The sequence below is a fragment of the Piliocolobus tephrosceles genome, chromosome 4 (assembly GCF_002776525.5).
Source record: "Piliocolobus tephrosceles isolate RC106 chromosome 4, ASM277652v3, whole genome shotgun sequence".
NCBI lineage: Eukaryota > Metazoa > Chordata > Mammalia > Primates > Cercopithecidae > Piliocolobus > Piliocolobus tephrosceles.
The window spans coordinates 130,408,708-130,432,056 of NC_045437.1; the positions used below are offsets into that span (position 1 = coordinate 130,408,708).

The 23,349-nt window shown below is 48.0% G+C and overlaps 1 protein-coding gene across 1 annotated transcript; it reads right to left on the minus strand.

The window, feature by feature from the left end:
* Positions 1–1,110: 1,110 nt before the first annotated feature.
* On the minus strand, positions 1,111–9,915 carry FABP6 (fatty acid binding protein 6). The gene is made up of 4 exons (XM_023218781.2): positions 9,728–9,915; positions 6,849–7,024; positions 5,213–5,302; positions 1,111–1,223 (listed from the first exon to the last, which is right to left on the minus strand). Exons 1-4 carry the CDS (start codon positions 9,792–9,794, stop codon positions 1,170–1,172), a joined length of 387 nt encoding a protein of 128 aa, XP_023074549.1. The 5' UTR covers positions 9,795–9,915; the 3' UTR covers positions 1,111–1,169.
* Positions 9,916–23,349: the final 13,434 nt, after the last annotated feature.

Sequence of the window (23,349 nt, forward strand, 5' to 3'; positions counted from 1 at the left end):
AGAAGTTTGAGACCAGCCTCACCAATGTGGAGAAACCCTGTCTCTACTAAAAATACAAAATTAGCCAGGCATGGTGGCACTTGCCTATAATCCTAGCTACTTGGAGGCTGAGGCAGGAGAATCGCTTGAGCCCAGAAGGCAGAGGTTGCGGTGAGCCAAGATCATGCCGTTGCACTCCAGCCTGAGCAACAAGGGCAAAACTCCGTCTCAAAAAAAAAAAAAGAAAAATATTGGGTAAAAAAGAGGTCAAGGTGGTACCCAGATGTGGTAACACTTCCAAAGAGAGAGGAAGATGAAAAAAGTCCCCTTCAGGATTCTGGATTAGAGATTGTCCCAGGACATCTGCCAAAGCCAAATGTTGCCTCAGAATGCTTCTCAACCCAGGACTCCAGGCACCAGACGTCAGGGTGACTCCGCCCCCACCCTCCTTCCCAGTCCCCTATAGCCTCTCGAAGCTCTTCCCAGGCACTCCAGTCCCTCCTGCCCCTCCTATCACCCCCATTGCCCCTTTGCCATCTCATAGACCACTGATCCCCCTCAGCCTCTCATTGGTCCTCCTGGACCCCCTTTGTACCCCTCAGTGGTTGAACTGAGGACCAAAGGGATGACTCCACAGCGAATAACAGCAGAACCCTGGCCAAGCTGAAACAGCTTTCCTGGGAGAGCCCTGGTCCATCCCCGCTTTGAGCTTTGGAGCCCAGCAGCCGGGGCCCTTCCTAGAGGAACAGCTCCCACCCCACAACCCCCAAGTCCTGATATGCCTGTCCTGTGGCCCATCCGAGAATCAATGTGTTACCCTTCCCAGCTGACTTTGTCTCCATAAAGGAGCCTTCCAGCTGCACAGAGTAGTGAGTGGCAGAGTGGGGTGAAGGGGCCACAGAAGTGTGCCCACCATGCTCCCTGTGTGCCACCTTCAGCCTCACCCAGAGGGCAGGAGCATTGCAGTCATCCATATTCATGTCTTGCTGTGCCATGACGTGAATCCCACAGGGATCTCAGGGCCAATGTGTGGCCCATGTGGCCACCCTTGGGGGCTTTCCCACGCTCACCCAGCCAGAGCCCATCCCAAGACACCAGAAAAGAAAAACAAAGAGGTTCTGGAGCGAGCAGTGTCTGTCCTTATCAGTTTTATTGGCGGGTTTGTAGCTCCTTGGGCCGGACCTGGATACCTAGGCCAGTCTCTTGCTCACGCGCTCATAGGTCACGCTTCCGATGGTGGAGACCTGAAAGAAGCCGCCGGGACAGAGGGAGTCAGTGCCCCACCCCAAGGTAGCCAGGAGGCACCGCTGAAGGAAGATGAGCCTCCAACCCCAACCTTGAGTAGATGAGAGTCAGGTGCACCACTTCTTTGGGCCTCAATTTCCTGATTTGTTCCAGGAGTCAGTGTGCAGACTCCCTGTGATGAATGGTAACCAGCTGTGAGGGGTGATGTGGCTCTGGGTGTGGAACCCTGCACCTCTGTTCCTCTCCATTCACCCATGATTCCCCTGCATGATTCCATTTAATCCTCCCAACAGCCCTGTGAGGTTGTTCTCATTGTACGGATGAGAAAATGGAAGTTTAGAGAAGTCAAGTAACCCTTCCAAGGCCACACACCATGGCTGCACCGCACAGTGTTTGTGAGCACCTGTCACATGCTCGGTGATGGGAAGATACAGTCCCTACTCTCTGGAAGCCTAAGGTTTAGTGGGAGAGGCAGGCGGGGGCATGCAGTTCATTGAAGGCCCACAGTGTGTGGTGCCCGGGGCTCCCTGCCATGGAGCTGTGCTGCCATTGGAGGTGCATGTGTCATCAGCTGGTTCGCACACCCAGCAGAGGAAAGCAGCATTTCCATGAGAAGGGCGGGTAGCAAACAGAGAGCTGTGGGAGAGCCCAGAGGAGGCAGGGAGCCACTGACTAGGTAACAGGACGGGGAACTGGCTGTTGGACAGAAGCCTGCAGAATTGAATTTGGAAAAGCAAACAGGAGAAAGGGAATTCAGAGCAGAGAAATCACATGGCACAGAAAGAGAGATAGGAATGGCTCTGGCCAGCTCAGGAGCAGTAGCTGGTCCAGGTGGGCTGGGCAGAGCATACCTGTAGGACTGGGCAGTAAGGCCGTGGAAGGTCAAGCGGAGGAGTTTGGTCCTGATTCATGACAAAGGGCAGCAGTGTGAAGTGATGTGTGACTTGCATATGGGATGGATGGAAGGTGGAGGAGAGGTGGAATCAGAGGAGGCTGGGCTTAGTATAGGGAAGAGGTGATGAGAACATGGCAGGGGTGCTGGTGGCAGAAGGCAGGAGGTATGCTTACAAAATGCACTGTCTGTTGGTGGAGAAGTGGGGAGGTGCCAGGATGATTCTGGGCCTCTAGAGATGGGAGATTTGCAATCGAGACAGCTCCTCTCAGGGCCTAGTCATGGAACTTTGTTTATGTGTGCGCGTGCCTGGGTCTCTGTGCATGCATACATGTGTGTGTGCCTGGCTGTGTCGTGTGTGTGTGTGCATGACGACCCTGAACTCCAGTCACTGCCCACACCACGTGGGCTCCATGATGAGGAACCTCTGGGTACTGACAAGCAGGTTCACTCAGCTTGGGAAGATCAATTCTCTTTTCAGGCCCAAATCTGCTTCCAATTCTCCTGCCCTGTGCTCTCCCTGCACACCTCACAGGCTGGGGAACTTTGCTTCTCTGGGAGTTATTGACTAACATTTCATGTAAAAATGCATCAAAAGCCCTTTCATTAGATCCTTCGAAATGTCGGTTTTCACCCAGGAGAAGAGAGATATAGTCACTTTTGTTCTTTTTATAGTTTTTCAACACTGTACATCTAATAATTTTTAGACTTTTTTTTTTTTTTTTTTTAGACAGAGTTTTGCTCTTGTTGCCCAGGCTGGAGTGGGCACATTCTCTACTCACTGCAACCTCCACCTCCCGGATTTAAGTGATTCTCCTGCCTCAGCCTCCTAAGTAGCTGGGATTACAGGTGTGTGCCACCACACTCGGCTAATTTTTTTTTGTATTTTTAGTAGAAACTGGGTTTCACCATGTTGTCTGGGCTGGTCTTGAACTTCTGACCTCAGGTGATCCACTTGCCTCAGCCTCCCAAAGTGCTGGGATTAGAAGCATGAGCCACCACACCCAGCCAATTTTTAGATTATTTAAACAAAAATGTTAAAGGGGGATAAAAAAAGACCCGTGGGCCTGGGCAGAAGAGGCAGGGGGCCTAGTCTGGAAGTCAGCAGATGAGATCTGCCTCTGCATGTATTAGCTATGTGGCCATGGCCAAGTCCCGTGCTATCTCTGAGCCTTGTAATGCTGCTCTGTAAAATGAGTATAATGGGAGGGCACGGAACCTCTTGGGCCGTGTTACGGACTCCATGTGTGTCTCCCAACCAAACCCATATGGTAAAGGTCGAAGCCCCAATATGATGTTATTTGGAGATAGGACCTTTAGCGGGTGATTAGGTTATGAGGGTGGAGTCCTCATGAGGGATTAGTGCCCTTATAACAACAGACACAAGGCCTGATACAGTGGCTCACGCCTGTAATCCCAGCACTTTGGGAGGCCAGGGTGGGCAGATCACTTGAGATCAGGAGTTCAAGACCAGCCTGACCAACATGGTGAAACTCTGTCTCTACTAAAATTACAAAAATTAGCTGGGCGTGGTGGCACACGCCTGTAATCCCAGCTACTCAGGAGGCTGAGGCATGAGAATCACTTGCATGGGGGAAGCAGAGGTTACAGTGAGCTGAGATCGTGCCACTGTACTCCAGCCTGGGCAACAGAGTAAAACTCCATCTCAAAAAAAAAAAAAAAGGCCAGGCACAGTGGCTTATACTTGTAATCCCAGGACTTTGGGAGGCCGAGGGAGTACATATCATCGGGTCAGGAGTTCAAGACCAACCTGGCCAACATGGTGAAACCCCGTCTCTACTAAAAATACAAAAATAGCTGGGCATGGTTGTGCGCATCTGTAATCCCAGCTACTCGGGAGGCTGAGGCAGGAGAATCGCTTGAACCTGGGAGGTGGAGGTTGTAGTGAGCCAAGTTTATGCCACTGAACTTCAGCCTGGACAACAGAGCAAGACTCTGTCTCAAAAAAAAACAAAACAAAACAAAAAAAAAAAACCAGACACAAGAGAGATGACGTCTCCCTGCCATGTGAAGAAACCAGGACGGGGGCCCTCATAAGCCCCTGCCCAGGCTGGCACCCTGATCTTGTACTTCCCAGCCTCCAGAGCTGTGTGAAATAAGTGTCTGTGGTGTAAGTCATTTACACCACAGTGTCTGAGAGGCAGTGTGCTCCTTTCCTCTTGACAGGGCTTAAGATGAGGGCACAAGGAAACGAGAGAGACAGAGAGAGAGAGAGAAAGACCAAAGAAGAAGCAAGGGGGTCACACAAACCCTGCCTCCCTCATCACATCTTCCCTGCTGGAGAGCTTCAGGGAGGAGGGAAGGGCCCTTTCTAGACCAAACAGGACCCCAGAGGATCTCTGACGCAGGTCACAGGCTCACAGTGAGGGAATGAAGTGTGGAAATGCCTTCTTTTCCCTGTTAACTTCACATCCATTTCTTCCACCTGGGGAAAACTTGGAGACCCACGGGAAAGAAACAGAAGTGAGAGGAAGGGCCTCCCGGGGCACCACCTCCTGTGTAGGAGGGCCCACAGATGTGTGTGTTGGACCTGCCAACATTGAAAGAATTTTTTAATTAGTTGCCAATATTGAATAGTGTGGAGATTTCACATGGAAGTGCAAATTTCCATCTTCTCTGGATAAATCAGAAGATCTGGTAGAAGGCGCCTGATGTCCCTCATGGAAATGGAGTGGAGTGGTGGCTGTCCCTGGAGGAGCCCACCTGGATCACCTCCTTTATTTATATTCTGGGAAGGATCTTCCAGGCTTCCAGTCTTGTGCCCCAGAGGTGGCTGAGTGTGCGTGCTGCAGTCAGGCTACTTAGCATCAAATCCCAGCTCTGTCATCAAAGCTATGTGCTCCCTCACTTAGCTTCCCTGTGCCTCAGTCTCCTCCTAAAATGGAGACAAAAATCCCCACCTAACAGGGTTATTTGAAGACCAAATGACATCATGTGCATCCAGCACTCAGCATAGAGCCTGGTACAAGGGAAGTGCTGGTAAAGCCAGCTGCCCAGAGGCCTGCCTCTGAGGGGCTGTGGCCAGGAGACAGACAAATGTCCAGTAATCATCCCAGGGACCAGCAGGACACTCACCTCCACCAGCTTGTCACCCACGATCTCTGAGGTCTGGTGATAGTTGGGGAAATTCACCACCAGCTTCCCGCCCTCCATCTGCACGATGGCCTGGAATTGAAGCACAACGTTAAGCCTGGGTTGTTGCAGGTGATTGGTAACTATCTGGGGCTGGTGGCACGGGGAGTAAGAAGAATTTACCAAGGCCAGACGCAGTGGCTTACACCTATAATCCCAGCACTTTGGGAGACTGAGGTGGGCAGATCACTTGAGGTCAGGAAGACCAGCCTGGCCAACATGGTGAAACCCCGCTATTAAAAATACAAAAATTAGCTGGATGTGGTGGCTCATGCCTGTAATCCCAGTTACTTGGGAGGCTGAGGCACAAGAATTGCTTGAACCCGGGAGGCAGAGGCTGCAGTGAGCAGAGATTGTGCCACTGTGCTCCAGCCTGGGCAACAGAGCAAGACTGTCTCAAAAAAAAAAAAAAAGAATTTACCAAGACTGTTGTCAGCAAAATAAAAGTCAGATTTCTTAGAGAAAGTATGAAAATATGTTGCAAGGGTGCACTGGGCAGGTCAGCAAGAGAGGAGCTGACTGCAAGGAGACAAAGTCTTGCTGGAGAGTTTATAGACTGTTGCTTATGCAGTGTGCTGAAGAGGGTTTTGTGCAGTACTGACAAAGCAAAGGTTATAGTGAGATAACTTACATATTTCTATCAGTGGAGGTGACGATAGCTGGGCACAGGAAGATTGTGAGTTATTTGCACAGGAGGGGTATGTGTTCTGGACCATGAAGACAGGCAGACTTATAGCTGATCTGCTCTCCTTTTTTGCTTTCCCCTGCTGCTGCCAGCCTGACTCCTTTTCTATAATTAGAACTCCACATGGGTCACCAGAGGCCTAATGATAGAGGCAAATAGCTGGGGTTCAAATCCCTGGTCCCAGCATATTCTGGCTGCAGGGCCTTAGACCCATTACTTGGTATCCCTGAACCTCAGTTTCTTCAGTTTTCTTTTTTTTGGGGGGGGGGGCGGAGCCTCGCCCCGTTCCCTGTTGCCCAGGCTGGGGTGCAATGGTGTGATCTCAGCTCACTGCAACCTCTGCCTCCGGGGTTCAAGCGATTCTCCTGCCTCAGTCTCCCAAGTAGCTGGGATTACAGGTGCCCGCCACCACGCCTGGCTAATTTTTGTAATTTTAGTAGAGACAGCATTTCACTATGTTGGCCAGGCTGGTCTCGAACTCCTGACCTCACGATCCACCTGCCTCAGCCTCCCAAAGTGCTGGGATTACAGGTAGGAGCCACTGTGCCTGGCCAGCAAGCTTTTTAATCCCATGATTTAGCCTTCCCCCTCAATCTGGGGAGAGTAATTGTAGCAATGTCATAGGATTAACTGCATTAAGATGAAAAATCTATTCAGCAAGAGTCTAGGTTATATTAAGTGTTCAGCAAGTATTAGCTACTTTTCTTATTGTTTTAGTGCCCATTTTTGACCATTAAAAATCAGGAGCATTAAATTGCCAAGTAACTCAAGCTCTTAATGCTGGAGGCCAAACTGCAGAAAGAAGCCTCAGCTTGGGAGCAGGGAGGCCGTGTTTGAGAAGGAGAAGTCGGGTGGAGGCCTGGGGAAGGACGGGGACAGCCAGTGGCCTCTCACCTTGAACTTCTTGCCGCCCATTGTCTGTATGTCACTTTCCTTGCCAATAGTGAACTTGTTGGTCATGGTGTGTCCCCCGGAGTAGTGCTGGGACCAAGTGAAGTCCTGCCCATCCTGCTGCACCTCCGTGACGATCTTGAAGTCGCGGGCCTTTTCGATTACATCGTTGGAGATCCCTGGACCCGGGGATAAGCAGAGTAGCCATATAAGAGCTGCTTTTAACCCTGTGGTTTGCGGAAGGAGCTTTCCTGCCCACCCCCACTGCCCTACCCCATGTGCATGATAGGCTAGCCTGCAGGTTAAGAGCACAGTGCCTGAGACAGATAATACATGCTGTGAGCCATGTGGGTGGGGAAAGTCACTATCTCTCTGTATTCATCCTCAGTGTATTCATCCACAAGATGGGGATAATAAGGCCCATCTCAAAGGGCTGTTACAAGAATTATATTCAACGTGAGTGTGTTTGTGAAGCTCTGGGCACATAATGGGTGCTCATGAATAATAACCAAGCTTCTGATAGTAATATAAATATAACGGAATCTTGCCAAGCTCGAGAAGTTCTGGAATTAATGAGACTTTCAAGACTGTGCCTTCTGGCCAGGTGAGGTGGTTCAGGCCTGTCATCCCAGCACCTTGGGAACCCGAGGCGGGCAGATCGTTTACGGTCAGAAGTTCAAGACCAGCCTGGCCAATGTGGTAAAACTCCATCTCTACTAAAAATACAAAAAAAAAATTATCTGGGGATGGTGGCAGGTGCCTGTAATACCAGTTGCTTCAGAGGCTGAGGCAAGAGAATCACTTAAACCCGGGAGGCAGAGGTTGCAGTGAGCAGGGGTAGTGCCACTGCAGTCCAGCCTGGGCTACAGAACAGGACTCCGTCCCCCACCCTCCACCAAAAAAAGATTGTGTCTTCTAATATTTTTATTTTACAGATAAGGAAGTGAGCACCCAGAATGGGAAAGGGACTTCCCAATATTTCATTGAAAGTTAATGACAGAATCAGGTCTAGAACCGAGGTGTGCTCCCTTCCCATTCCACAACATGAGGCTGTTACACGTGAAACCAAGTCATGCTCCTTCAGGGTCACTGCCAATGCATGACTCAGAGGGGCTCTTGACTCCTCTAGGCCCCAGGGCACAAGGGCCCTGGTCTCAGGGTTGCTCTGACCCAGCTGGAAGGCAAGAAGTGGCCACCAAGAGGGAGGGCATGGGTCCCCTTGAGCTGTCCTCTGAACCTTGAGAGTTACACTGCCTGAGACTTTTTAGATAGTGAGATACTGAGATTTCCACAAGATTGTCAGATCCACTGTCCACTGGTTCCTCACAACAGACTCGTGTTACAAGTCAAGCAGTGAGAGAAGGAATGAAATCACTGGTATCTCTGCCCGCAGAGTTTGGCGCAGTAAGAGACCTGTGTTTGCTGAATGACTGTGTGAAGAAGTGACTTGTCAAACCTGGTCTCCATGCTAACCCTTTGGTTTCCTCCCCTAGGCAGGATGTGGTGAGACCACTCATCACAGGGTCCTGGGTGCCAATGGCTTCTGCCACTGACTTGGGCAAGTCACGCTGAGTCCCCATTGGTAACACTGAGATAGCCTTGCATATAGCTGGTGTTCAATAAATGTTTGACGGGCTGGGTGTGTGGCTCACATGTGTAATCCCAGCACTTTGGGAGGCCGAGGTGGGTGGATCACCTGAGGTTAGGAGTTCGAGACCTGCCTGGTCAACAGGGTGATACCCCGTCTCTACTGAAAACACAAAAAATTAGCCAAATGTGGTGGCACGCGCCTGTAGTTCCAGCTACTCGAGAGGCTGAGGCAGGAGAACTGCTGGAACCCAGGAGGCGCAGGTTGCAGTGAGCTGAGATCATGCCACTGCACTTCAGCCTGGGAGACAGAGCAAGACTACGTCTCAAAAATAAATAAATAAAAATAAAATAAATACATGTTTGACTAAATAAACATCAAATCTCTACTTCACCAACCAAGTCTCCACTTTACCAGTTACTAGCTGTGTGACTTTGGGCTAGTTACTCAATTCTCTGGGCCTCAAGTTTTCCCTCAGTAAAGTGGAGATACTAATAAATTCCATGTGTGTTTTAAAGCCAAAGAGTGTCCAGGCCGAGTGCGCCGGCTCACACCTATAATCGCAGCACTTTGGGAGGTCGAGCCGGGTGGATCACCTGAGGTCAGGAGTTCAAGACCAGCCTGGCCAATATGGTAAAACCCTGTCTTTACTAAAAATTACAAAAAAAATTTAGCTGGGCGTGGTGATGCACACCTGTAATCCCAGCTACTGGGGAGGCTGAGGCAGGAGAATCGCTTGAACCTGAGAGCCGGAGGTTGCAGTGAGCCGAGATGGTGCCACTGCACTCCAGCCTAGGTGACAGAGTGAGACTCTGTCTCAAAAATGAAATAAAATAAAATAAAGTTGAAGAGTGTCGGCCAGGGGCAGTGGCTCACGCCTGTAATCCCAGCACTTTGGGAGGCCAAGGCGGGTGGATCACCTGAGGTCAGGAGATCGGGACTATGCTGGCTAACATGGTGAAACCCTTTCTCTACTAAAAATACAAAAAAAAAATTAGTGGGACGAGGTGACAGGTGCCTGTAGTCCCAGCTACTTGGGAGGCTGAGGCAAGAGAATGGTGTGAACCTGGGAGGCAGAGCTTGCAGTGAGTGGAGATAGCGCCACTGCACTCCAGCCTGGGCGACAGAGCAAGACTCCGTCTCAAAAAAAGAAAAAAAAAGAGTGTCTTAGTTCTTATTATCCTCAGAGCCTGGGAGAAAGCAGTTGCTCAACAAATGTGTGAATGAATGAATGAAATCCTGTCTCACTGTGAAAAACCAAGCCCAAGGAAGGGATCCCCAGGAGCTCACTCACCGAGGAGCTTCATGAACTCATCATAATTCTTCTCACTCTCCATCTCGAACTTGCCGGTGAAAGCCATGCTGCTGGGAGGCTGGAGCCAGAGAGCAGAGGGATGAGGAGAACCGGTGGTGCTGAGGGGTCTGCTTTCCCAGCTTATAAACTCTCCCAGTTGCTGAGGCTCTGCCCCTAAGTCACCCCACTTCTTCTCCCTCCTGTCCTGAAGAGGAAGCACTCGCTGTTTTATGATGTGGGCAGGACCTGGAGGGAAAGAGCCCCAAGGTTATTCACCCTGGGGAAGTGCTGGCTGTGACCCCATTGCCATTGCCCGCAGGGTCAGGATGGCAACGGGTTTGAGGAGTCATCACCTCTCTGCCCATCTCTCCCTCCATTCCCACATGCCCTGCCCTCAACCCATGCTCTCACCATCTCTCATCGCTCATGCACTCTCTCAGTCTGCAACCAAAGCACTTGAGCACCTGCTGTGTGCAGGGCCAGCACTGAAGAAACACAAATGAACGAGACACACACCTTTCCCAAAAGAGCCTTTGGTTTAGTCCAGAGACAAGCACACACCTGCAGAGAGTTCTTGTGTAAGCAGTGTGTGATGTGCCCCAAGAGAAAACCAGATGGCTGACCTGGGGCATGGGGAAGGAGCAATGGTGTCCAGCAGGTGGCTGGTGCATGTTTGGGGAGGAGGTGGCATTTGGCACCCATCTTGGAGGACCAATAGGACTTGGATGTGTAGGGAAGCAGGAAGGTTGGAGGAGGCTCAGAACAAAGGGAGATGATATTCTAGGATGAGGGAACAGTGTGATGAAGATGGAAAGGGTCATGATGAAAGGAAACAGTGAGTTTGGCTGGAGCAAAGCAAACTTGAAGGACAACAGATGCCCCTAAGGGTGGAGATAATGCAACCAGAGTACAGCAGCCACCCATGGACCTAGGTAGCGCACCTGGAGGAGAAGGTGCCAGGTGCCTTGAAGACGCCTGTGTGGCAGGCGCTGGGCTGGGAGCTAGATGAGTTTTATTTTGTTCAAGCTTCAGAGCTGGAAGAGGTTAAGGATTCAGAATCTTGACTTCCATTTCCTGCTCTGTCTCTCAGTACCACTTCACATGCTGGGACTCTATCTCCTCAGTGATCACTCCAGTCTACCTATCTTGTGAGATAGTCCTCTGCATTGGGCAAAATTGACAGTGCAAAGTATAAAACGCTCTGCAAAGGCTCTCATGATTATTATTTATTTATTTATTTATTTATTTATTTATTTATTTATTTTTGAGATGGAATTTAACTCTTGTTTCCCAGGCTGGAGTGCAAAAGTGTGATCTCGGCTCACTGCAACCTCCGCCCCCTGGGTTCAAGCAATTCTCCTGCCTCAGCCTCCCGAGTAGCTGGGGTTACAGGCATGCACCATCACACCCAGCTAATTTTGTATTTTTAGTAGAGAAGGGGTTTCTCCATGTTGCTTAGGTTGGTCTCGAACTCCCAACCTCAAGTGATCCGCCTGCCTCAGCCTTCCAAAGTGCTGGGATTACAGGTGTGAGCCACTGCACCTGGACGGTTATTATTAAATCAGGAAATCTCTGCATGTCTATTTCCTTTTCCCAGGCTTGCTCTCCATGAATCTCCCTCATTTCCATCTCAAGCTGAATTCAATACAGTTGCTGACTCCCAGACCTGGGACTAAGGAGTCTCTGAACTGATGAAAAACCAACTCTGCCGCATTTTACCAGGCTTTAATCTCCAATCTTGGAATTTCTAACTCCAGCCAGAACTCTTACTTTAGTCTAACAGGCAGGCAGACAGACAGACAGACACACACACACACACACACACACACGTCATGGATTTTTCTAAGTTATATATACAAAAATTTCAAATAATTCAGAGCAAATGACAGTCCTGTCAGAGGTGACCTGTGATAATAGTTTGGTATCTCTCTTTCCAGGCTTTTTCTTTTCTTTTTTTCTGAGACAGGGTCTTTGTTTGTCGCCCAGGCTGGAGTGCATTGTGTGATCTCAGCTCCCTGTAGCCTCGACCTCCCAGGCTCAAGTGATCCTCCCAACTCAGCCTCCCAAACAGCTGGGACTACAAGTACATGCCACCATGCCTGACGTGTTTTTTTTTTTTTTTTGAGGTGAAGTCTCCCTCCGTTGCCCAGGCTGAAGTACAGTGGCGCAATCTTGGCTCACTGCAACCTCTGCCTCCCAGGTTCTCCTGCCTCAGCCTCCCAAGTAGCTGGGACTACAGGTGCGCACCACCACACTCAGCTAATTTTTAGTAGAGACAAGGTTTCACCATGTTGGCCAGGCTGGTCTCAAACTCCTGAGCTCGGGTGATCTGCCCACCTCGGCCTCCCAAAGTGCTGAGATTACAGGCATGAGCCACCACACCCAGCCCTTTTAGGCTTTTAAATGCACATATTTACTTTCTTGTATAAATGAGACTATATTGTTCTGTTACTTCCTGTTTATGTAATGATATAGGCACATGTCTATATCATTACAAAAGGGTATATAATATCCTGTTCAATAGCTCCAGAGTATTCTATCATATGTATGTCTCATAACTTACTTAGCTATTGCTGAATTTTTTAGGTTGTTTCCAATCTTTACCTATTATAAATAACTGTGATAAAAATATTCTTGTTCACCCCTTTCACTGTACATGTCAGATTATTTACTAAGATTACTTGCTAAGGATGAATTCCCAGACATGAAATTCCTAGAACAAAGGATTTCAGTGTTTAAAATTTGTATATCTATTACTTTACTGCCTTTCAGAAAAGCTGTAGCAGTTTACACTCCCGCCTAGAGCATGTGAGAATTTCCCCTCACTGATAATAATAATGATGAAATAACAATAACAAGAATAGCTCACATTTATTGGATCTTTATTGTGCATTTGGCACTCAGCTGAGTGTTTTACATGAAGGATCTTATTTAATCTTCAGAACAACTCTATGAGGTATGTGCTGATACTGTCCCCATTTCACCTAGGGGCAAACAGAGGTTCATTGAAGTATTAACCTTGACAAAGTATACCGTGCCAGAGTCACAGAGCCCCGGTGTATAGTTTATATTTACTTTTTTTTTTTTTTTTTTTTTTTGAGATAAAGTCTCATGGCATGATCTCGGCTCACTGCAACCTCCACCTCCCAGGTTCAAGCAATTCTCCTGCCTCAGCCTCCTGGGTAGCTGGGCTTACAGGTGCCCACCATCACGCCCGGCTAATTTTCTGTATCTTTAGTAGAGATGGGGTTTCTCCATGTTGGCCAGGCTGGTCTCGAACTCCTGACCTCGTGATCTGCCCACTTTGGCTTCCCAAAGTGCTGGAACTACAGGCGTGAGCCACCGCACTCGGCCTATATTTACTCTTAAAATAGCTTTCAACATTTTTTTCAAAAAATCCCCATAATCCCATAACCCTAATACAAGTAAACTGCTTTAATTAATTTATTTATTTATTTATTTGAGACAGAGTCTCGCTCTGTCGCCCAGGCTGGAGTGCAGCGTCACATCTCAGCTCACTGCAACCTCCGCCTCCTGGGTTCAAGCCATTTTCCTGCCTCTGCCTCCCAAGTAGCTGGGATTATAGGCGCCCACCACCATGACTGGCTAATTTTTCTGTTTTTAACAGAGACAGGATTTTACCATGTTGGCCAGACTGGTTTCGAACTCCTGACCTCAAGTGATCCACTTGCCTCAGTCTCCCAAAGTGCTGGGATTACAGGTGTGAGCCACCCTGCCCGGCCTTATGTTTTCTACTCTCTTCCTCCCTCTTTTGCTATTTCTCTCTCCTTCCCCCTCATTATTATTTTCTTTCTTATCAACTATAACAGATATACAATAACCATACCCCACATAAATACAATATTGCATTCTATTTTTCTTCACCCAGCATTCGTTTGTAAGCACAGTCCCATGTTTCTAAAAAGCTGTCAGGTTGGGCCAGGCGCAGTGGCTCATGCCTGTAATCCCAGCACTTTGGGAGGCTGAGGCAGGCGGACCACGAGGTCAGGAGACTGAGACCATCTGGCTAACACGGTGAAACCCCATCTCTACTAAAAATACAAAAAAATTAGCCGGACATGGTGGCGGGCACCTGTAATCCCAGCTACTTGGGAGGCTGAGGCAGGAGAATTGCTTGAACCCGGGAGACGGAGGGTGCAGTGAGCCAAGTTCGTGCCACTGCACTCCAGCCTGGGGGACACAGTGAGACTCTGTCTCAAAAAAAAAAAAAAAAAAAAAAGTGGGGGCCGAGTGCCGTGGCTCATGCCTGTAATCCCAGCACTTTGTGAGGCCAAGGTGGGTGGATCACAAGGCCAGGAGTTCAAGATCAGCCTGGCCAACAGGGTGGAACCCCATCTCTAGTAAAAATACAAAAATTAGCGGGGTGTGGTGTTGGGCTGTAGTCCCAGCTGCTTGGGAGGCTGAGGCAGGAGAATCACTTAAACCTGGGAGGAGGAGGCTTCAGTGAGCTGAGATGGCACCACTGCACTCCAGCCTGGGCAACAGAGCAAGACTCCATCTCAAAAGAAAAAAAGAAGAAGAAAAGAAAACGTGGGAAGAGACCAGCCTGGGCAAATATAGAGACCTCATCTCTACTAAAAACTTAAAAGTTAGCAGGTGTGGTGGCATGTGCCTATGATACCAGCTGCTCTGGAGGCTGAGGCAAGAGGATCACTTATGCTGGGGAGACTGAGGCTTCAGTGAGCCACGATTGCACCACTGCATTCAGCCTGGGTGACAGAGCAAGACCCTGTCTTAAAAAAAAAAAAAAAGAAAATTTCAAAAGCACAAAACACAAATAAATTTGAAGCTATCTATAATCCTACCAAAAAATCTTCTTTTTCAATTGTGAAATTAATGCATACTCATTGTTTAAAAAGACAAAAGCTTAAGACTTTGCAGAGGTGAAAACCCCAGATCCCACTACATCTCATTTTCCAGAGCCAGCTGCTGTTAAATTCAGTAGATAAACTTCTAGATGTTTTCCACATGCACACAAACATATTTCTGCATATCCTTTTTTCCTGCTCTTTTTAACAAAAATGAAATTCGGAGATACTGTTTTGTCTTGCTCTTTTACACATAGCTATATACATAGATATACATCATAGACATTTAGTCTTATTTCTTCATGAAAACTGAAAAAAAAGTCTCCATCCATTATCAAAAGAGACTTGCCAAATGGACAAATCCACTGACAGAGTATGTTTTGTCGCCATGTTCTAGGCATGAGAAACAATGAAAAATTCATCATCTCCCTGAAAACCTTGGGGGAAATAATTTTATCACAGTAATGGAGACACAAGTCAGCCATAAGGTGACAGCCAGTGAGTGAGCTAGAAAGGTTTAGGGGGCGGGGCATAGTCTTCTGGAGTCTTCCGGGGTCTCTGTCTTGGAGGAAGTTTGTACCTTGTAAAACCCCTCCTTCCTGCCTTGGCCTGCCTGGATGACTGCTCACCTTTCATCAGTCTTTCTGAATTCTAATTGTCCTTCTACCCCCACTTCCTCCAATGAGTATTCTTTGATGACTCCAATCCATAGAGATTGTCCCTTGCAAAAATCCCCATAGCCTCCACCTTCTCTTTATAATGGCTCAGTGGGGGAACCTGGACTTTAGACTCAGTCAGCCTTCTCATGTATTAGCTCTGAGACTTCAGACACACCGTCGATTCATTCAACAAACATCACCTGAGCATCTATAGTTCACTGGGTTCTGAAAATACCAAGTACCCGTCCTCAAGTCTCAAGTCTTTTTTTTTTTTTTTTTTTTTTTTTGAGACAAAATCTCACTCTGTCACCCAGGCTGGAGTGCAGTGGTACAATCTCGACTCACTGCAACCTCCACTTCCAGGGTTCAAGCAACTCTCCTACCTTAGCCTCCCAAGTAGCTGGGATTACAGGCCCCCATGACCATGCTCAGCTAATTTTTGTATTTTTAGTAGAGACAGGGTTTCACCACGTTGGCCAGGCTGGTCTTGAACTCCTGATCTCAAATGATCCACCCACCCCAGCCTCCCAAACTGCTGGGATTACAGGCGTGAGCCACAGCTCCTGGTCTGTCCTCAAGTCTTGTGGGAGACACAGTCCCATAAACAGGCAATTACATGATGTAATCAAAGAAATAAAGGCTGTAACATAAGGATATTTTTGGAACACAGAGACATTACTCGACCTCTACCTGAGTATCAGGGAAGGCTGATATGAGAAGAATTAACAAACAAGCCAAAGTCTTATTTATTATTATTATTTATTATTATTAGGCAGGATCTCACTCTGTCACCCAGGCTGGAGTGCAGTGGCACAATCAGCCTCAGCCTCACAGGCTCAAGAGATATTCCTGCCTCAGCCTCCTGAGTGGCTGGGACCTCAGGCATGCTCCACCACACATGGCTAATTTTTTAACTTTTAATAGAGACGAGGCCTCACTATGTTGCCCAGGCTTGTCACAAACTTCTGGAGTCAAGTAATCCTTCTGCCTTGGCCTCCCAAAGTGCTGGGATTGCCGGGCGCGGTGGCTCAAGCCTGTAATCCCAGCACTTTGGGAGGCCGAGACGGGCGGATCACGAGGTCAGGAGATCGAGACCATCCTGGCCAACACGGTGAAACCCCGTCTCTACTAAAAATACAAAAAACTAGCCGGGCGAGGTGGCGGGCGCCTGTAGTCCCAGCTACTCCGGAGGCTGAGGCAGGAGAATGGCGTAAACCCGGGAGGCGGAGCTTGCAGTGAGCTGAGATCCGGGGCCACTGAACTCCAGCCCGGGCGACAGAGCAAGACTCCGTCTCAAAAAACAAACAAACAAACAAACAAAAAAAAGACAAAGTGCTGGGATTACAGGTGTGAGCCATCACCTGACCTCATTCATTATCATATGGGGAAAAAAATACCTATCTTTCAGAGTTTTAATGAGATTAAATGATAGTACATAGCAAAAGTGCTTAGTACAGGATCTAGCATTTCACAGACGATTGTTGAAGGATATCTACTGTTATTCTCACTCACTGGCAATTTGTCCAGCCTACCTGCCTATTGTGAATTATGGTTTGCATATTGTAGCATTAATTTAACCCTTCACAAAGTGAGTCTTTTGTCTCCCAACTACACTGTGATCCCTTCCAGGCCTCAAGCTGCATTTCATTTTTCCTTCTGTATGTGTACCCAGTGGGTACTGGGATAGTGTTGATTTCGTTTTATTTGTTCAGATCTGTTTGGAATAGGCTGTAAGGCTGTGTTCATACACTACTGGGGATGCAGGAAGGGAGGGCTTGTGAAAAATGGAAATCCCTGTGACCTGGCCCCCCAAAATTCTGATTTGGTAGGTCTGGGGTGGGGCCCTAGAATCTGCATTTTGACAAACTTCCCAGCGATTGCAGTGCTCAGCGGCCTTGAGCAGCTCTAGCCAGGGGATGTGGGCAAGAAGGACCAGGTGGCTTCTCCAGGCCCCCGCTAAACTCCCTTTCCCATTGATTTCCTCCTGCACAGTCAGAACTGTTTTTTCCTTAGTTGCTACTCTTCCAAGGTCGGTGTCCAAGGCAGGATGGGAGTGGTGGGGCTATGGGAAAGCACGACATTGGCACTCGGCTGACTGACTCAGCCATACTCCCACCCCTTCCCTAGAGTCCAAGTGTATATCTGACCCTCCACCCTCCATCCACCCACGCCTGCCTCTTCCCCTCTTCTCCCGGGTTTACCTATTTGTTCAGACCCTCATTGAGAACCTCCCTGGAGGGGTGAATGGACTCAAACTGCCTCCATATCACAGTGAAGTTTTATGAGGCAATAGAACCAACAGAACAACTATACCCTAATAGAGATAAAGAAGGCCCCAAGGCTAATTCCCCCGGGCCACCTCAACTTTCCACCTGAACTCTGGCCCCTGCCTCAGTCAACCACCATTATTCTCAGAGTAATGCCTGGAGAAGGGGGTGGGAATATAGGTTCTTGAGTCCATGGGTGGGGAGGAGTCCTGGGCACCCTCCTACTCTCTCCATCCCCAGGACCTTACTGGCCTTGTATAGAGTAAGTGAACTATCAGTGTTATCAATTCTTGGATTAAACTCCCCTTCCTCTTTCCTCAGTTAAAATCTGAAATACTATTTGGCATTGATCCCTAGAATGTCAGGGCTAAATGGGACCTCTGAGAGCAATATTTTCCCATGATCATACTTCTAGTTTTAGTCTCAAGAATCAAAGGCCAGGAGTTTGAGATCAGTGTGGCCTACATAGTAAGACCCTGGCTCTAGAAAAATTAAAAAACAATTAGCCAGTCATGGTGGCTTGCGCCTGTAGTCCTAGCCACTGAGGAGGCTGAGGTGGGAGGATCACTGGAGTCCAGGAGTTTGAGGCTACAGTGAGCTGTGATCGTGTCACTACTCTCCAGCCTGGTGACAGAATGAGATCCCAACTCATTAAAAAAAAAAAAAAAAAAAAAAGGCCAGGCGCAGTGGTTTACGCCCGTAATCCCAACACTTCGGGAGGCTGAGGCAGGAGGATCACCTGAGGTCAAGAGTTCTAGACCACCCTGGCCAACATGGCGAAACCCCGTCTCTACTAAAAATACAAAACTTAGCCAGGCACGGTGGCAGGTGCCTGTAATCCCAGCTACTCGGGAGGCTGAGGCAGGAGAATTGCTTGTACTCAGGAGGCAGAGGTTGCCGTGAGCCGAAATCACACCTTTGCACTCCAGCCTAGGAGACAGAGTCAGACTCCGTCTCAAACAAACAAACAAAAAAAAGTCAAAGACTAAGATAAGAAAATCCAGTTGACACTTAGTTTATCCACAATGAGAAACGAAAGAGATAGAGACTCTGGGCCCAGTCTGCCTAGGTTTGAATCCCAGCTATGTCACTCACTGGTTCTGTGGCCTTGGGCACCTTATTTATTTTTCCGTGTCTCAGTTTTCTCATCTGCAAAATCTGGATAATAATGGTGCCTACCTGAAGGGGATGTTACTAATGTTAAATGAGTTAAGTCAGGGGTGGTGGCTCTCACCTGTAATCCCAGTGACTCAGGAGGCTAGAGGCCAGGAATTGGAGACTAGCCTGGGCAGCATAGCAAGACCTTGTCCCTAAAAAAAACCAAACAGAAAACCTTAGCTAGGCATGGTGGCCTGTGTCCGTAGTTCCCCCGCTACTCGAAGGGCTAAAAGAAGGATCGTTTGAGCCCGGGAGTTCGAGGCTGCAGTGAGCTATGTTTGTGCCACTGCACTACCGCTTGGGTGACAGAGCAAGACTTGACTCTAAAATTAATAAATAGGCCAGGCACAGAGGCTTTTGCCTGTAATCTTTCCTCTTTGGGAGCCTGAGGTGGGAGATTTGCTTGAGCCCAGGAGCTTGAGATGAGCCTGGGCAACACAGGGAAACCCCATCTCTACAAAAAATAAAATAAAATACATCAACTGGGCATGGTGGTGTGTGTCTGTAGTTACAGCTAGTCGGGAGACTGAGGTAGGAGGATTACTGGAGCCTAGGAGTGGAAGGCTACAGTGAGCCATGATCATGCCACTGCACTCCAGCTTGGGCTACAGAGAGAGATTCTGCCCAAAAATAACAATAATAAAATAAATAGGCCGGGTGCGGTGGCTCAAGCCTGTAATCCCAGCACTTTGGGAGGCCGAGACGGGCGGATCACGAGGTCAGGAGATCGAGACCATCCTGGCTAACACGGTGAAACCCCGTCTCTACTAAAAATACAAAAAAAAACTAGCCGGGCGAGGTGGCGGGCGCCTGTAGTCTCAGCTACTCGGGAGGCTGAGTCAGGAGAATGGCCTAAACCCAGGAGGCGGAGCTTGCAGTGAGCTGAGATCTGGCCACTGCACTCCAGTCCGGGCGACAGAGCAAGACCCTGCCTCAAAAAAAAAAAATAAATAAATAAAATAAAATAAAATAAATAAATGAGTCAATTTTTGTAAAGTACTTTTCGCAGCACCTGGCACAGAGTATCTAAGGGTGTATTAAGTAAGTATTGGGGCAGGCTGGCCGTGCAGCTTCCACACCGCTCTGTCCAGTTCCCAGCTTTGCAGTGTTCATCATTTCCCTCATCTCCAAGTGTCAGATGTATTAGCATTCAGCCATCCTTCTTGTCTTCACTCTGAGCACTCATTCCCTTGGTGATTTCATCCAGCCCATAGCTTTAAATATCATCTTTTGCTGATGACTCTAATTTTTTTCCTCCATCTCAGACCTCTACTCTGGACTTAGTATATCTAACTGCTTACCTAACAACTCCACTCTATGCCTTACGTCCAACTTACATAAGGCATTTCTAGCTTACGTCCAAAAGTCCTGTGCTACCCTCAACAAAACTTGCTCCCCCCATGGAGCATTTCAGTTGATGGAAAATACTGAGAGCCAAGATCTAATGTGCACCTGCAATGCTCCAAGTCCTGTGCTGAATGCTTTACATAAATTATCATCCTATCCTCCCAACAAGCCTTGTATGTCAGTCCTGATATTATCCCCATTATGTAGATAAGGAAACAGAGACTCAGAAATAACATGCCCAGGTGGTAAGTGGAGCAGAATGTCTGGATACAGGTTCTGCACTCATGTCCACTAACTAAATGCAACAATTTGATTACATGCAGCCTCAGAACCAATCAGGGTCTTGGAGACTGATCGCTCCTTTGGTACTTAGTGAATGACCCCAAAGCACCAGACACCGTGCTGAGCACTCAAGACATGGCATCGTTCTTAATCCATGCAACAAACTTCTGAGAGAGTTGTAATAATCTCTACTTACAGAAAAGAAAGTCTAAGTTCAGAAAGGTTAGGTGACTTGTCCAAGGTTACACAACCAGTCACCGATTAACTTTGGATAGGAATTCAGTACTTACTACCACCATGGATCCTGCTGGTTCTCTGATCCAGCAGTGGAATGCCAGTCTGTTAATTCACAATGAGGGCCGGGTGGGCATGGTGGTTCACACCTGTAATCCCAGCATTTTGGGAGGCTGAGGTGGGTGGATCACCTGAGGTCAAGAGTTCAAGACCAATCTGGCCAACATGGTGAAACCCCATCTCTACTAAAAATAACAAAAATTAGCCAGGCATGGTGGTGTGTGCCTGTAATCCCAGCTACTCAGGAGGCTGAGGCAGGAGAATTGCTTGAGCCTGGGAGGCGAAGGCTGCAGTGAGCTGATATTGTGTCACTGCACTGCAGCCTGGGTGACAGAGTGAGACTCTGTCTCCAAAAAAAAAAAGAAAAATTTATAATGAGAACTATAAGTCATGTACTCATCATTTTATTCATTCAATATGTACTTACTAGGACGAGGCTATGTGTCAGGGGATGGAGATACACAGCAGAAGACAAAATTGTCTCACCCCATTGAATGAAGCTTCCAGCTTTGCAGCTCATCAATTTTCCCCAGTTCATCCCCTACTCAGCCTCACATGCTTTCCTATCCAGCCCACGGACGTATCCTTCCTGTGCCAGGACCTTCTGCCACATTAGCTTCCCAGGTCCCATCCTTACATCCAAGAAAGCATTTGTCCTTCTACCTCCCATCTGCAGGACTTACAGCTGCAGCCAGAAGAGGTGGCACAATGCGGGGGGGGCGGTGGTAACACCACCTCAAGTTCATGACTCTCCCTCAGCAAGGCTTTGGGATACTCACTGGTTCTTTCCTGTCCTCGTTGAGTGAATCCCACTGCCATTCCTCACAACAGCAGCTGGTTTGAAATAACCTTTACCTTCTTATCAAGTCTCCTACAACACTCCCACCACCTCCACTTCCCAGTTCTAATTCCTCATGCTGTTAGTTCTTTTTTTTTTTTTTTTTTTTTGACAAGGTCTCGCTCTGTCACCCAAGCTGAAATACAGTGGCAAAATCACGGCTCACTGCCACCTCAATCTCCTGGGCTCAAGCAATCCTCCTGCCTCAGTCTCCCAAAGTGTTGGGATCACAAGTGTGAGCCACCATGCCTGGCCACCATCACTTTTTGTTTTCTTCTTTGAGACAGAGTTTCACTCTTTTTACCCAGGCTGGAGTGCAGTGGCGTGATCTCGGCTCACTGCAAGCTCTGCCTCCAGGGTTCAAGTGATTCTCCTGCCTCAGTCTCCCAAGTAGCTGGGATTACAGGCACCTGCCACCACACCCAGCTAATTTTGTATTTTTAGTAGAGACAGGGTTTCACCATGTTGGTCAGGCTGGTCTCAAACTCCTGACCTCGGGTGATCCACCCACCTCGTCCTCCCAAAGTGCTGGGATTACAGGTGTGAGCCACTGTGCCTGGTCCATGATCACTTTTAATGGCCATATTGTAATCCATTGTACAGACATATCACAACTTAGCCATTCTTCTTTTGTTGGACAGTTAGGTTAGGAAAAGAAAATTGTATATATCAATAGGAAACACCACAACATGGGGAAAACAAAAACAAAAGCGTTATTCAAAACCATGCGTTAACATGAACAGCATTATCTGAGGCAACTGGGATACAGCTGAAGTTCCACTGGATGGCCATGGGTCATAAACTAGTGGAGGACAGTGACCTCTGAGATGGTAACCAGGGACAAGCTGGGAAGTTCTGCAGGGCAGCCACCTCACTGGGAACAGTCTTTACCAGACAGAGAAAATTTTTATTTTCTGCTTCTGTTCTGTGTCTCTGCCTGTTCCACAACCCACTTTTGAGTTGACTTGATGGAATTTATTTTCCTTCCTTCCTTCCTTCCTTTCTTTCTTTTCTCTCTTTTCCTCCTCTCCTCTCCTCTCCTCTCCTCTTCTCTCTCTCTTTCTCTCTTTCTTTCTTTCTTTCTTTCTTGAGACAGGGTCTCCCTATGTTGCCCATGCTGGTCTTGAACTCCTGGGCTCAAGTGATCCTCCTGCTTCAGTATCCCCAAGTGTTAGGATTACAGGCATAAGACACTGCACTGCACCTGGCCAGTTGATTAAATTTATGACTGCTGTAGACACGGTCCTTTGAGTCACAAGTCAAGAAATCCACTTGAGGCCAGGCATGGGGGCTCATGCCAGCCACATTGGGTGGCCGAGACAGGAGGATCACTTGAGTCCAGAAGTTCGAGACCAGCATGGGCAACACAGGGAGACCCCCTCTCTACAAAATTTAAAAGAAAAAGAAATCCACTTGAGGCCAGGTGTGGTGACATACACCTATAATCCCAGCACTTTGGGAGGCTGAGACAGAAGGACTGCTTGACACCAAGAGTGCAAAACCAGCCTGAGTAACATAGCAAGGCCTTGTCTCTACAAAAAATTTTAAAAATTAACCAGGCGTGGTGGCACATGCCTGTAGGGAGGCTAATAGGGAGGCTGAAGCTGGAAGATCACTTGAGCCTAAGAGTTCAAGACTGCTGCGAGTTATTATTACACCACTGCACTCCAGCCTGGGTGACAGAATGAGACCCTGTAATAAACATTATAAAAAATAAAAATAAAAAAAGAAAAAAGAAAAGAAAAACCTACTTGAGCTAGCTTAGGTTTAAAAAAAAAGGTGATTTATAAAATTGAACCATCAGAATATACAATGGCTATTTGACCTTTTTGACCTATAAAAACAACAATTTCACATGGTTCAACCTAACATTCTAACAATGCAGGAGGATCTCAAGGAGCCCAGGGATAGGAAACGAAATCTAGGTTCATGAGGAACTAGAACCAGA

What these genes read in the sequence shown, in the direction of transcription:
- FABP6 (XM_023218781.2), bottom strand. Translation starts at nt 9,794, where the DNA reads ATGGCTTTCACCGGCAAGTTCGAGATGGAGAGTGAGAAGAATTATGAT. An exon ending in TGAGTTCATGAAGCTCCTCG is followed by an intron (nt 7,025 to 9,727) that starts GTGAGTGAGCTC and finishes CCCCGGGTCCAG; the next exon opens with GGATCTCCAACGATGTAATC. An exon ending in TGGGTGACAAGCTGGTGGAG is followed by an intron (nt 1,224 to 5,212) that starts GTGAGTGTCCTG and finishes GGCTTCTTTCAG; the next exon opens with GTCTCCACCATCGGAAGCGT.